The sequence below is a fragment of the Schistocerca americana genome, chromosome 3 (assembly GCF_021461395.2).
Source record: "Schistocerca americana isolate TAMUIC-IGC-003095 chromosome 3, iqSchAmer2.1, whole genome shotgun sequence".
Lineage (NCBI taxonomy): Eukaryota > Metazoa > Arthropoda > Insecta > Orthoptera > Acrididae > Schistocerca > Schistocerca americana.
This window is the reverse complement of record NC_060121.1, coordinates 174,302,201-174,317,850: the sequence shown is the minus strand read 5'-3', so window position 1 is coordinate 174,317,850 and position 15,650 is coordinate 174,302,201. Positions and strand designations below refer to the sequence as shown.

Sequence of the window (15,650 nt, the reverse complement as noted above, 5' to 3'; positions counted from 1 at the left end):
TGGCAAAACTTGAGGGTGGCTGATACTTCTCTCTAAAATAGATCTGGCAGACATGTACCTCCAACTTCTGATGGATGAACAGCCCCAACAAATCATGGTACTTAACACACCTTTTGGGCTATCTATATACAAGCACTTACCTTTTGCTGTAGCCAAAGTCCCTATGATCTTTCAATGATTCTTGGAGTAACTAACAGAGCAGGTCCCTTCTTCCATAAACTACTTTGACAACATTGCCGTCACAGGAACTATAAGGGAGGGACACTTACACAATCTCTGGATACTTTTTCAAGTCCTGCAAGATACTGGTCTCAAAAGAAACTTATAAAAGTCAAAATTTTTTCAACGATCTATTGAATATCTTGGCCATGTAACACCAAAACATGGCTTTAAGTTGATTAATCAACATGCTGCTGTTATCAAGAAACTTCTACGAACAGTCAACATCAAAGACAAACAGTCCCTTATGGGAAAGGTCAAGTACTATAGTAAATTTATTTCACAAGCAGCTCAAATTTTGAATCCTTGAAACACACTATGTTGCAAAGGGGTTTCTTTCATTTAGTCAGAGGAGTGTGAAGAGGCATTTCGCATTCTTAGAAACAAATTTCACTCTTCCTTAAGCTAGGCTATTTTCCAACCAGGCAAGCCATTGCTCCTGGCCACTGAAACCTGACAAAACAGTATCAGGGCAGTTTCATCACATTGCGATGCCAATGGTTCCAAGCAGCCAATAGATCTTGCATATAAAACATTGAATCCAGTCCAAATGAATTACTCACAGAATGAAAATGAAGCTCTAGCTATAATATATGCAGTTAAGAAACTTCATGTATCCCTTCAGGAATAAAAAATACTGATTTCCTAGTTCGGACCCTCTTTCAGTTACCATATAAGACAGCACAGCATTTTCAATGTTGGGCACTTTTTTTTGAGTCAATGTAGCTATGAAATTCATTTGCACACTACAACCCAACACACAAATGCTGACACATCATCTACCTATGGGCCGGGGCTTCGTTGTTTGACACTATAGAATTGTCATCTTTCATTTGAATGAGGAAGATCACCTCACAATAGACACCTCCCCATCACCAGTTCCTGCATTCCCAAGGGCATTGCCACTAATGCTGTTTTGCAGTGTGTCCATGACCATGTCTTGCTCAGGTGGCCAGAATATCCTTCAACAAAATCAGACCCTGCGTATCACTATTTTTCATTATGCCATTACTTCATTTTGGCCGACAGCATTATTTTGCTCGGAACTGAATGTAAAGCTCCAAAAGTGGTTGTACCGGCAGCATTCTGCCTGGAAACCCTGAAGTTGCTTCATCAAGGTCACTGGGGGATGTCACTTGATAAACCACTAGCCCACTGTCATGTCTACGGGTAAGGTGTTGACATGAAGCAACTCAAGCTTTCCTGTGAGAAGTGCACCGAACAACAAGCTGCTCTGCTAGAAGTTTTTTCTTCCTGGTCTACAGTCACCCAACCATAGGTGTGGGTAGAGTCCCTGCAGAATACCATGGAAGATAGATGTGCAGACATCAGGAAACACAAGGGGAAAGCGGTAATGACAGGGGCTGCAGGCAGGCACTGTAGGGGATATGTCGAGTGCTGGAGAGAAATTGCTGTTCTAAACTACAACCTACTCTCACTTTTTTTTTTCGTAAATATTAAGTGGGACCCCTCCACACCCACACTTGCATGGTGACCATTCAAAAGCTCTGTCACCTCTGCTTTGGTTAGATCCCAAAATAAGTCTAGCGAAAATGCAGTGACTTATTTTTGCACAGCTTGTTCACTGTCTGTAACTTTCAGAGAAGTGTCATGAGTGATGAATTTTTAGTAAAACCTACACATTTCTCTTGTCATGTTAAAATCTTCTTGTTTTGCCAAAACACAGCAGAGTTTACACACTCTCACCTCAATAAGATGTTGTACAGATACAACTGGGAGAGAATTCTGAAACAGTAGTTTATTAAGTGAGGAACTGAGGAAAAATATAATCAGTATCTTATGAAAAAGCACATCCTTGGTGCAAAATAAATGTGTAACATCTCCATTTATGTTGTTCTGTAGTATTTCTCATTTCACCAACTATCGATGGCCTTTAAAAATTAGATTCTTTAATCCAAAAAAATCTGTAGTTAGTGGAATAATACAGTAGATAATGAAGTTTCGTGTAATAACCATGTTGCAGAATACTTTCCTCTTTCCTTGTTGTCATTTGCCAAAGTCTCATTTTGATAACTCAAACCGTTTATGAAATATGAAGAATGTTGTGGATATTTCACCCTGGAATTACTGCTGGCACAGTGTGATTGCAGATGAGTGTGCTACGTCATATCAATTTTGTCAACATTGGTGACAGATACGGATGTCCACCCATCTCTAAAGAAAACAGCAAAACATTATGTAATGTGCACCAAAGGCAAAACCATAGGAACCCCTATTTTTCATTGCAAACTTTTTTGAATCTTGCACAGTGTGTTACTTCCACATAAATATCACAATAACTATAACCATTAATGAAATTATGTGCACATCATAATGGACCTGATATATAAAGTTACAAGGAAAGCAAAAAGATTTTTTTTTACCAAATTGTTTCTGTAAAGTCATTTGAGAAAGAGTGCAGCAGGGCATGTGCCTCAATTCCATCGTCACTGACCAGCCAAAAGGTAGCAGGGACAGTCAGCCTCCTCTTCTGAATAAACAAATGAACGCGTCCAGCACTTTGGATGAAAACTGGTCACTGCTCATCAGCCACGGACTATTATCGCAGATAATGTTCCCAGTTTGTGGCAAACACTTTTGAGATCTTTTGCAAGCAAAACAGTATTCAGCACCTTATGTTCCCCTCCTCCCAGCCCCACTCCAATTGAGGAGAGGAGCATCCGGTCCATACATTCAAGCAACAAATTAAGAAATACAAGGTCTGCTCAAAAATTATGGAACTTTGTCCACAAAATGTTTCTATACTTACCTTTTGCATAGTCTCCTTTGACATACTCTCCTCCACAATTAAACACTGCTCTCAATCCTGCTTCCACTTCCAGAAGAAGTCTTGGTATGCCTCTTGCTGGATTATGTGAAGTGCCTGTTGCAAATTTTCTTTTATCTCATCTATTTTTGCAAACCTTTGTCCTTTCAATATGGTTTTACAACTCTGGAAATTAAAAAAAAAATCCATCGGGGCCAGGTCTGGAGAGTACAGAAGATGAGGCAGCACTGTGATTTCATTTTTTGTGCAATAATCACACACCAAGAGGGATGAACGTGCGGGTGTGTTATTGTGATGAAAGAGCCATGATTTGTCTCAGCACATTTCAGGCTGTTTCTTCTCACATTTTCTCACAGGTGTCACAACACAGCCTGATAACACTGTAAATTAACATTTGTCCCTGTGGCATGAATTCATGATGAACAAATCCTTCAAGTCAAAGAAAACTATCACCATGCCTTTGACATTTGACCTGACCTGATGAGCCCTTTTTGGTCTTGGAGAATCTTTCCTGACCCATTGTGAAGACTGAACTTTGGTCTCGACATCGTAACCGTAGGCCCATGTCTCATCGCCAGTTATGATCCTATTAAGGAACATCTCATTCGCATTTGCACAATCCATAAGCTCTTCACAGACCGTGAGGCAAAGCTTCTTCTGGTCTTGATGCATGAGCCATGGAACAAACTCGGTGGCAACACTATGCATTCCAAAATGCCATGTCAGTGTTTCATGACATGATCCAACTGAAATGTTACATTATTCTGCAATCTCTCAGACAGTCAGTCTTCGATTGGAACACACAATTTCATTGATGTTCCTGACATGAATAACGGTGTTAGATGTCGAAGGGCATCCTGAATGAGGATCATCTTTAACTTCCGTCTGCCCATTTTTAGACCATGTCAACTACTCATAACACCAAGTATGGCTTAAGCATTCATCACTGTGCGCTTCCTATATCATCTGGTGTGTCTCTGTAAAGGTTTTCCTGAATTTAACACAAAATTTAATGCAGACATGTTGCTCCTCTGACTCTGCCATCTTGAAGTTAGCACACAGGCATGTGCAGGGATGTCAACTGCATTTCGCTCCAACACAACACACAATTGGCATGAAATTGTGAGTACTATGGAATTCTTTGAACAGACCTTGTATGTAGTCAATGCTCCAACAGAAGAGACTCTTGAGCTCTTATAGAATGCTGGGGAGACGAGTTCAGCAGCCCTTTTTCATTGCCACCAGCCCCACTCTATGTTCCACCTGCTAATCCCATCACCTTGTCTGTCAAAAGCGCACCCATCATCAATATCCCAGAAGGGATCCTAAAATCTGGGCCCACACCTCTGACCAGCACATGGCTTGTCACCAGAACAAACTGCATCCTTGCTGTTATGAACGCCCATCAGCTGAGCTTCACCAGTGATAGTCAGTAGGCCCTACACCATCCCACCAGCAGCCTCCTTTTGTTGCCGAACCCTCCATCCTGCTGTCTGATGCCTATGCTATTCAGTTTCAGAAATGACACCTTTAGATCCAACATGATTCAGGTTTCTCCCAGACACTCCAACTGGTGGCATGCCTCGAGCAGCTGCACAGAGGAATGGGATATGGAAATGCAGCCCAAACCTGCAGTAGAGCACCCAGAAATTCCGACTGCCTTACCAGCACCATATCGTCACAAGGGCAGCTCCCGACCAGGCTGCTACTTCCAGTACTCGGTTGTGCCAGTCAACAGGGACCTTTTTTCACCTCTACCACATCCAGGGGTCGAACCCATGGTCACCCGTGAGACTGCTGCCATGTGGCACTGGCAACACCACCAACACCAATCATCCTTTTGTGACTCAAACCAAAGTTCATCTGTGAGGTCGCCAGCCTGCAGGGGCATTTCCTTCTCTGTTTGCATGGCAGACTCAGGCGCACCAGCTGGCCATCACCTCTCGCATATGGGAAGGACAGTGGTAACATACCTGCATCACCCCAACTTCCACATTATCCCAGGACACTTGTACCAGCTACCATGCCGCAGGGCATCAGAGTTGGTGCACCAGTGCAGTGCCCATACACCAGGATACACTGTGTATCATCTGAAGGTGGGGCATCATCAGGGGCCACCACAGACACTACCACCAGTTATCATAACGAGCAGCTGATGTATCAACTGCAGGCATTTAAAACCGCTCTCCTCTTGTCTTGCCATAATTTGCTGCTTAGACACTGTCTATGTACTGCACTTTGCAAACATGTGTTATCCTGCTGGTTATTGGAATTTTCTCTGGGTTAGTTATTTGGACCTGCAAGTTGTTCAATTACTGTTGACCCTCCATCATGCTGGTTGGACACACAATGATGGTGCTAGGGATGAAGGGAAACAGGCATATTCCATATTTCTAGATTTCCAGAAAGCATTTGACATGGTGCCCCATTCCAGGTTGTTAAAAAAGGTATGAGCATATGGAATAGGGTCACACATATGTGAGTGGCTGAAAGACTTTTTAAGTTATAGAACTCAGAAAGTTGTCCTCAACAGCGAGTGTTCCCCAAAAACAAGAGTATCATCAGGAGTGCCCCCTATTGTGATGTTTTTGTTGTTGTTGTTGTTGTTGTTGTGGTCTTCAGCCCAGAGACTGGTTTGATGCAGCTCTCCATGCTACCCTATCCTGTGCAAGCTTCATCACCTCCAAGTAACTACTGCAACCTACATCCTTCTGAATCTGCTTAGTGTATTCATGTCTTGTCTCACTCTACGATTTTTACCCTCCACACTACCAATCCCTTTCAACTGCTCTTCCAGGTCCTGCTGTATCTGATAGAATTACAATGTCATCAGCAAACCTCAAAGTTTTTATTTCTTCTCCATGGATTTTAATTCCTACTCCAAATTTTTCTTTTGTTTCCTTTACTGCTTGCTCAATATACAGACTGAATAGCATCAGAGATAGGCTACAACCCTGTCTTACTCCCATCTCAACCACTGCTTCCCTTTCATGCCCCTCGACTCTTATAACAGCCATCTGGTTTCTGTACAAATTGTAAACAGCCTTTTGTTCCCTGTATCTGATCCCTGCCACCTTCAGAATTTGAAAGAGAGTATTCCAGTCAACATTGTCAATAGCTTTCTCTAAATCTACAAATACCAGAAATGCAAGCTTGCATTTCCTTAATCTAACTTCTAAGATAAGTCATACTGTCAATATTTCCTCATGTGTTCCACCATTTGTATGGAATCCTGATCTTCCCCAAGGTCAGTTTCTACCAGTTTTTCCATTCATCTATAAAGAATTTGTGTTAGTATTTTGCAGCTGTGACTTATCAAACTGATAGTTTGATAATTTTCACACCTGTCAACACCTGCTTTCTCTGGGATTAGAATTATTATAGTCCTCTTGAAGTTGGAGGGTATTTAGCCTCTCTCATACACCTTGCTCACCAGATGGTAGAGTTTTGTCAGGGCTGGCTCTCCCAAGGATGTCAGTAGTTCTAATGGAATGTTGTCTACTCCCAGGACCTTGTTTCAACTCAGGTCTTTCAGTGCTCTGCCAAACTCGTCATGCAATATCATATCTCCCGTTTAATCATCATCTATGTCCTCTTCCATTTCCATAATATTGCCCTCCAGTACATCGGCCTTGTATATACCCTCTTAGGACTGTTTTCCATCTGAGCTCTTGATATTAATACAAGTGGTTCTCTTTCCTCCAAAGGTCTCTCTAATTGTGATAGGACCACTATTATTCTCTGTATACATAAATGATTTTGCGGACAGGATGGGCAGCAATCTGCAGTTTTTTGCTGATTATGCTATGGTGTACAGTAAGGTGTCAAAGTTGAGTGACTGTAGGAGTATACAAGATGACTTAGACAAAATTTGTAGTTGCTGTGATGAATGACAGCTAGTTCTAAATATAGAAAAATGTAAGTTAATGCAGATGAGTAGGAAAAATCAACTATTAATGTTTAGTCACATATTTAGTAGTGTCTTGCTTGAGACAGTCATGTTGTTTAAGTAACTGAGCGTAACGCTGCAAGTGATATGAGCACGTGAGGATTGTGGTAGGAAAGGTGAATGGTTGACCTCGGTTTATTGTGAGAATGCAAGGAAAATGTGGTTCATGTGTAAGGAGTCTGCATACAGAATGCTACTGTTACCTATTCTTGAGTACCACTTGAGTGTATGGGGTCCTTACCAAGTTGGATTAAAGGAAGACACTGAAGCAATTCAGAGGAGGGCTGCTAGATCTGTGTTACTGGTAGTTTCGAAAAACAAATTAGTGTCATGGAGACGCTTTGGGAACTCAAATAGGAATCCCTGGAAGGAAGGCAAAATTCTTTCCAAGGAACACTGTTGAGAAAATTTAGAAAAACGGCATTCAAAACTGACTGCAGAATGATGATTATGTTGCCTCCAATATACACTGTGTGTAAGGACCACGAAGATAAGATATGAGAAATTAAAACTCATACACAGGAATATAGACACTCATCTTTCCCTTGCTCTTTTTGTGAGTGGAACACGAAAGGAAATGACTAGTATTGGTGCGGGGTACCCTTCGCCACATGCTGTAAGATGCACTGTGGAGTGTGGATGTAGATGTATATTGCGTGTCCAGTCAGTACGATGGAGACGCACAGGTGTGACAGTGTGACTGTGACTGACTGTGTGTGTGTGTGTGTGTGTGTGTGTGTGTGTGTGTGTTTGTACTCTATCTTGTAAAAAGATTTATTCCAAAAGCTAGCACATTTTCTTTCTCTCTCACATGTGCCTGTCAATGACTCAATGTTTCCTTCCGCTATTCAGCCTGTGGTTTCCTATAGTCCTAGTATTAGCAGTTAGGATTAAATTAGATTAACACATCTATTTCTTAATTTCTAAAATTTGTAGGAAAGAGTACTTTCGTTAAAAATCTCAATAAATTAAGATAGTTTCAAACTCAGTAAGACATAAAATTTCAACAGTATTTAGCTTCACATGTAACTTCTCCTTCTATGTATGTATACAAAATTAAAAACATTGTTGTCTGTTATCTAAAGTTTCTGCATGAAAAAATCTGTCAATTCCAGTTGAGGACATTTAATCTGTATTAGCACAGGAACTCACATCAGCTATCACACAAAGAGTATTCTTAGAGTGCCTTTATAGTAGTATGAATGTCATGAAGGTCCCTCATTCTAAGAATTGGGCAAAACAACAGTAAGACATCCATAAAGTAAATGTTGTTACTAGAAAATGCTCAGTTTCCCTAAACTTAGTTAATTTTATATGGTTCACTTCACAACAGCAACATACCTGGAACAGGTCATACTTCCCACCAAGAATCACAAGCTGCACTGGAAATGGGTCAAGGTATTCCTTGTCCTGCAAATTTGAGCAAATATTAGTTACTTTTAGTAGTAATATAAAATACAAAATATTGGAAAATTATTTTATGTGAATTTATTTATATATTTTCAATCCTCTTTGTATCTTTTAGACATTAAATGACATAATCCTGGTAGGAGATGAACAAAGAGTGTGAGTGGTTTCTGGAAAATCTGTAAGCAAAGGTAGTAAAGATGACAGCAAGTATCATCAGTGAAGTGTATCATATGCTATAAAATTGTGTTAAATGAATTAAGAATTTGCGCGTTCAATCATAAGTGGTGTCACACACATTGTTTCTCATGATCAGAAGTTCTAAATTAGTGCGACTGTGGTATGGAATGCAACGGGCAGGACAATGCCAGTGAAGTGCACAGTGCAGGTTTGCAAGTGAATGTAGATAATTAACTTAGGAAAGAACTCAATTATATTATAAAATATGCTGAAACGCTTGAAAGCTTAGTAAGAAGTGTGAGAAATTCCTCAAAATCAAGCCTTCAAGAGTTCTTGAATACCAGTCAACTAAACAGCACACGATCACAACAAAAACATCAGAAATTACTTTAAAACTAAGTAATATGTTTAGTGTGGTTGAAAATAACACAGAGAAGAAATAATAATCGAATTGTACTATGATCCACATGGACAGTCCAATGATCAACACTAAATTTCACTTACAAATCAAAACAAATAGCTCTACTATTTGTAAACAAAACAAAAAACACACATTAGAAAACAGACATGAAATCCTTATTCTAGCAGACAGCCATGGAAGAGGTGTAGCCAAAGTTATGAGTTTAACAAATCAGGATTCAAAGTACTAGGCATAATCAAACCAGGAGCAGCACTGTGTGAAGTTTTAAATAGCTGTAAACAATCTATGACAAATGGCAGCACATGTGTAATAATTGGAGGTGCCAATGAAACTAAATGTGCTACAACAGTTTTAAAGCAAGTAATTTGCACAATGTCTGAAGTGAAATTTTTTGTTGTCTGTATCTGTCATAGGTATGATCTCATGGAAAACTCTTGCGTGAATACTGAGATTATTACCACTAACAGACTTTTCACCAAGATATGTCGGGGGAGAGAGAGAGAGAGAGAGAGAGAGAGAGAGAGAGAGAGAAGAGAAGAGAAGCTTTCGAAATGTGGTGCTACAGAAGAATGCTGAAGATGAGTAGATCACATAACTAATGCAGAGGTACTGAATAGAACTAGGGATAAGAGAAATTTGTGGCACACTTTGACTAGAAGAAGGGATCGGTTGGTAGGATATGTTCTGAGGCATCAAAGGATCACCAATTTAGTATTGGAGGGCAGCGTGGAGGGTAAAAATTGTAGAGGGAGACCAAGAGATGAATACACTAAGCAGATTCAGAAGGATGTAGGTTGCAGTAGGTACTGGGAGATGAAGAAACTTGCACAGGATAGAGTAGCATGGAGAGCTGCATCAAACCAGTCTCTGAACTGAAGACCACAACAACAACAATGTCAAGGTTATCCTAATGCTACATCTGTTGGGATAAATAGTGATTGCAGAGAGCATTTTACAGAGCATTGACTTCACAGAAACACGAAAGGGGAACACTATCACACTGCCTGAAATTGACCTTATTACAGTATGAACATTAGTGGAAATAGGAAGAGCTGATGTCCCACAATCATTGATAACAACAGAAGATTCTTCAATGTTAGAAGAAGTAAAACAATCTGAGTGTTGTCCAGTAAAACAGCCAAATCAGCCAAATCATCAGTGGTGTCAGAATCATCAAAAATAGCTGAATCATTATCATCAGCAGCAGACGTACCACCTTCTCCAGTAGGCTCAAAAACAAGCACAACATCTGTGTCCAGCAATCAGAAGAACAGAGGCAAGACCAGTGGCACAAAATGCCACTCAGACATCATCAATAGAAGAAACATCAACACCATCAAAGCATCATTTACAAGCTTCATACGCAGCTTCAACATCCACAGTAACGTCAGTGCCAGCTGAAATTCCAGTTTTAAATGAAACTTCGGTCTCAGCAAAAATTCCAGTATCAATTGGAACATCAGTTACAAAAACAGATTCAGCATCAAAACTGGCAGTATCTCCAACATCCGCAGAAACATAAGCTTCAGAAACACCTCCAGCATCCACTGAAACAGCAGCTAAAGCAACAGATACAACAAGTATGGTGGCACCTCCAGGGGTAAGAAATACAAGGAGCAGGAAACGTGTAATTCTTAAGGATTTTTGGTACCCAGCCTCAACAAGGAACTGCCGGTAACTGTGGGAAGCATAAGTACAAACTCCTCTCAAGCTAATTTTAATAATTTAAAAATAATGAGCCTTAATATACAATGCATTAAAAATAAAATATTAGAACTTGAGATTGCAGCCAGTGAAGCTAGTACAGATTGTACTTGTATTCAAGAACACTGGTGCATGAGTTATGAACTAGAAAATATTTGCATTTCCCCATACAAATTAATAAGTCATTATTGCAAGAAGGGAACCAGACATGGTGGCGTCAGCATTTATGTAATACCTGGAGTAAAGATTAAAAATATGACTGTAACTGAATCCTTGAGCAAAGGAAAAGATTTTGAGGCTGCAGCAATACAGTTGAATATGCAAAAGAGTAAATTAATAATAATGTCAGTGTACAGATCACCATGTGGTGATCCTGAAATTTTTAGAAATAAGTTAGAGGCATTGCTTAACAGATAACATGATTAAAAAAATTAACAATAATTATAAGTGGAGATTTTAATGTCAACTTATTGACTGAAGGTGCATCCAAAGATCAGTTCCTGAATGTTTTACAGTGCTTCAACTTGCATCCGCATATAACTAACACTACAAGAGTAACAAACTCTTCAAAAAGTCTCATAGATAATATTTTCACAAATATAGATGCCATAGATACAGACTGAATAAATGTTGACCTAGGAATATCTTATCACAATGCTGTGGTGTCACCGCCAGACACCACACTTGCTATGTGGTAGCCTTTAAATCGGCCGCGGTCCGTTAGTATATGTCGGATCCGCGTGTCGCCACTATCAGTGATTGCAGACCGAGCGCCGCCACACGGCAGGTCTAGAGAGACTCCCTAGCACTCACCCCAGTTGTACAGCCAACTTTGCTAGCGGTGGTTCACTATCTACATACGCTCTCATTTGCAGAGACAACAGTTTAGCATAGCCTTCAGCTACGTCATTTGCTACGACCTAGCAAGGCGCCATATTCAGTTACTATTTCAAGAATGTATTCTGAACAGATAATATTGTGACTCATGTACTGTCAAGAGCGACATTCATCATTAATGGATTAAAGTTAAGTATCAAACTAATTACGTCCACTTTCTGAATTCCAATTCCTTGTCATGTTCCAGGCCTCACATCAGTATAGTTCTTCCCTCCTCACGCCAGCCTGCGTGAGCTAAAACACTTGCATTACGGCCTCCACTAGTAACACGGTGTTGGCTCTTCTGCCCACACAACAAATGCACTCATCCTTAAATTTTTCATGGCCCCTGTGACCAAAAATAGTTCGTATCAAATCCACAAAAGAACCTTCTCCACAAATAGTTGCAGTCACTTCATAAATACATTGATTAACTAATCATGGGCAGAAGTGCTGTTACAAACTAGCACAAATCTGCATATAACGTTTTTTCTTCCCTGTTTATGTTGAATTTTGAAATGTGTTTTCTTAAAAAAAACTTGTAAAAACAAACTCACACGGGCATTTACATGCTAACTCCTGGATCAGAACACGTATTAGACATTCCTCCAGGACCATGAAAATGCTTAACTACAAACTGAAAAGTTGTACTGAGCCCAAGTTTAAAGAACATGTAACAAACTACAAAAATATATAGAAAAGTAATTACAAAAGCAAAATTAGTAAGTAATGATAAATTAATAAGAAAATCAGGTAATAAATCAAGAACTACTTGAGAAATTGTGAAAAGGGAAATAGGTAAAGGCCCCAAGGATCAGGAAATAATAGTCAAAAATAGTGAAAATATTGAATTAAAAGATGAATTACATAAACAATTACTTTTTAAGTGTACCTGTGCCATTAAGTAAAAACTTTACGAAACATGAGAAATTAACAGCCCCAAAAGTAAAGAGTAGTATGTTGTTAACTCCCACAAATGATAGTGAAATATTAAAGGTGATAAAGGGCCTAAAATCAAAAATGTCTGCAGGTGAGGATGAAGTGCCTGTGTCAATAATAAAAAAAGTTGCCCAACAAATTATAAAGCCCCTGGTACATATTGCCAATTTGTCTTTCAGTGAAGGTATGTTTCCTCAGAGGTTGAAACTTTCTAAGGTTAGACCTCTGTTTAAAAAAAGGAGATCAACACAAGGTAGAAAATTATGCACTAATATCCCTTCTCCAATCATTTTTCAAAATTCTAGAGAAACTAATGAAAGCCAGACTCATATATTACTTACATGCTTACAAACTTCTGAACTGCAATCAACATGGCTTTCGCTCAGGCCACAGCACAGAATTGGCTATCCACGCATACACTGAAGAGATTGTCAGGAATCTCAATACTAAAACATGTGTAATGGAATTAACTCAGATCTATCTAAAGCTTTTGATGCAGTAAACCACCAAATTCTGTTAAACAAGATGGAGGCAACAGGTGTAAGGGGAGTTGCAAGGCAATGGTTTGAATCTTACTTTAAGATAGAACTCGGGTGGTAGAAATCATCGCAGAACATAAAAATCAGAAAATCAAGTAGGTTTCAGATGCAAAGACACTGGAACTAGGAGTCTCACAGGGCAGTGTTCTTGGTCCCTTACTATTCTTAATTTATATAAATGACATAAAAAATTCAAATATTTCTACCAAAACAATGTTGTTCGCAGATGACACGAGCGTAATTATAAGTGATGATAAAAAATCATTAACCACCACAGCTGACATAGTCCTGAAATATATACAACAATGGTTTAATGCTAATGAATTGACACTAGTTGCTGTTGTTGTGGTCTCCAGTCCTGAGACTGGTTTGATGCAGCTCTCCATGCTACTCTATCCTGTGCAAGTTTCTTCATCTCCCAGTACCTACTGCAGCCTACATCCTTCTGAATCTGCTTAGTGTATTCATCTCTTGGTCTCCCTCTACGATTTTTACCCTCCATGCTGCCCTCCAATACTAAATTGGTGATCCCTTGATGCCTCAGAATATGTCCTACCAACCAATCCCTTCTTCTAGTCAAGTTGTGCCACAAACTCCTCTTCTCCCCCTCCCCAATCCTATTCAGTACCTCCTCATTAGTTATGTGATCTACTCATCTAATCTTCAGCATTCTTCTGTCGCGCCACATTTCGAAAGCTTCTATTCTCTTCTTGTCCAAACTAGTTATCGTCCATGTTTCACTTCCATACATGGCTACGCTCCATACAAATACTTTCAGAAACGACTTCCTGACACTTAAATCAATACTCGATGTTAACAAATTTCTCTTCTTCAGAAACGCTTTCCTTGCCATTGCCAGTCTACTTCGACCATCATCAGTTATTTCGCTCCCCAAATAGCAAAACTCCTTTACTACTTTCAGTGTCTCATTTCCTAATCTAATTCCCTCTGCATCACCCGACTTAATTCGACTACATTCCATTATCTTCGTTTTGCTTTTGTTGATGTTCATCTTATATCCTCCTTTCAAGACACTGTCCATTCCATTCAACTGCTCTTCCAAGTCCTTTGCTGTCTCTGACAGAATTACAATGTCATTGGCGAACCTTAAGGTTTTTATTTCTTCTCCATGGATTTTAATACCTACTCTGATTTTCTTTTTTTTTTTTTTTTTTGTTTCCTTTACTGCTTGCTCAATATACAGATTGAACAACATTGGGGAGAGGCTACAACCCTGTCTCACTCCCTTCCCAACCACTGCTTCCCTTGCATGTCCCTCGACCCTCATAACTGCCATCTGGTTTCTGTACAAATTGTAAATAGCCTTTCGCTCCCTGTATTTTATCCCTGCCACCCTCAGAATTTCAAAGAGAGTATTCCAGTCAACATTGTCAAAAGCTTTCTCTAAGTCTACAAATGCTAGAAACGTAGGTTTGCTTTTTCTTAATCTAGCTTCTAAAATAGGTCGTAGGGTCAGTATTGCCTCACGTGTTCCCATATTTCTACTGAATCCAAACTGATCTTCCCCGAGGTCGGGTTCTACCAGTTTTTCCATTCATCTGTAAAGAATTCATGTTAGTATTTTGCATCCGTGACTTATTAAACTGATAGTTCGGTGATTTTCACATCTGTCAACACCTGCTTTCTTTGGGATTGGAATTATTATATTCTTCTTGAAGTCTGAGGGTATTTTGCCTGTCTCATACATTTTGCTCACCAGATGGTAGAGTTTTGTCAGGACTGGCTCTCCCGAGACTGTCAGTAGTTCTAATGGAATGGTGTCTACTCCCGGGCCCTTGTTGCGACTTAGGTCTTTCAGTGCTCTATCAAACTCTTCACGCAGTATCATATCTCCCATTTCATCTTCATCTACATCCTCTTCCATTTCTATAACATTGCCCTTGTATAGACCCTCTATATACTCCTTCCACCTTTCTGCTTTCCCTTCTTTGCTTAGAACTGGATTTCCTCTGAGCTCTTGATATTCATACAAGTGGTTCTCTTTTCTCCAAAGGTCTCTTTAATTTTCCTGTAGGCAGTATCTATCTGACCCCTAGTGAGATAAGCCTCTACATCCTTACATTTGTCCTCTAGCCATGCCTGCTTAGCCATTTTGCACTTCCTGTCAATCTCATTTTTGAGATGTTTGTATTCCTTTTTGCCTGTTTCATTTACTGCATATTTACATATTTTCTCCTTTCATCAATTAAATTCAATATTTCTTCTGTCACTCAAGGATTTCTACTAGCCCTCGTCTTTTTACCTACATAATCCTCTGCTGCCTTCACTACTTCATCCCTCAAAGCTATCCATTCTTCTTCTACTGTATTTGTTTCCCCCATTCTTGTCAATTGTTCCCTTATGCTCTCCCTGAAACTCTGTACAACCTCTGGTTTAGTCAGTTTATCCAGGTCCCATATCCTTAAATCCCCACCTTTTTTTCAGTTTCTTCAGTTTTAATCTACAGTTCATAACCAATAGATTGTGGTCAGAGTCCACATCTGCCCCTGGAAATGTCTTACAATTTAAAACCTGGTTCCTAAATCTCTGTCTTACCATTATATAATCTATCTGAAACTGTCAGTACCTCCAAGCTTCTTCCATGTATACAACCTTCTTTTATGATTC

The 15,650-nt window shown here is 39.7% G+C and overlaps 1 protein-coding gene across 1 annotated transcript in view; it reads right to left on the bottom strand.

Annotated features, from left to right (window-relative positions):
• Nucleotides 1–15,650, bottom strand: part of LOC124606811 (cytoplasmic dynein 2 light intermediate chain 1) — an 88,790-nt gene that overhangs the window by 58,226 nt on the left and 14,914 nt on the right. Inside the window, exon 5 of the mRNA XM_047138879.1 lies at nucleotides 8,298–8,366. Within this exon, the coding sequence (XP_046994835.1) occupies nucleotides 8,298–8,366 (69 nt within the window). The remainder of the gene's footprint in view (nucleotides 1–8,297; nucleotides 8,367–15,650) is intronic.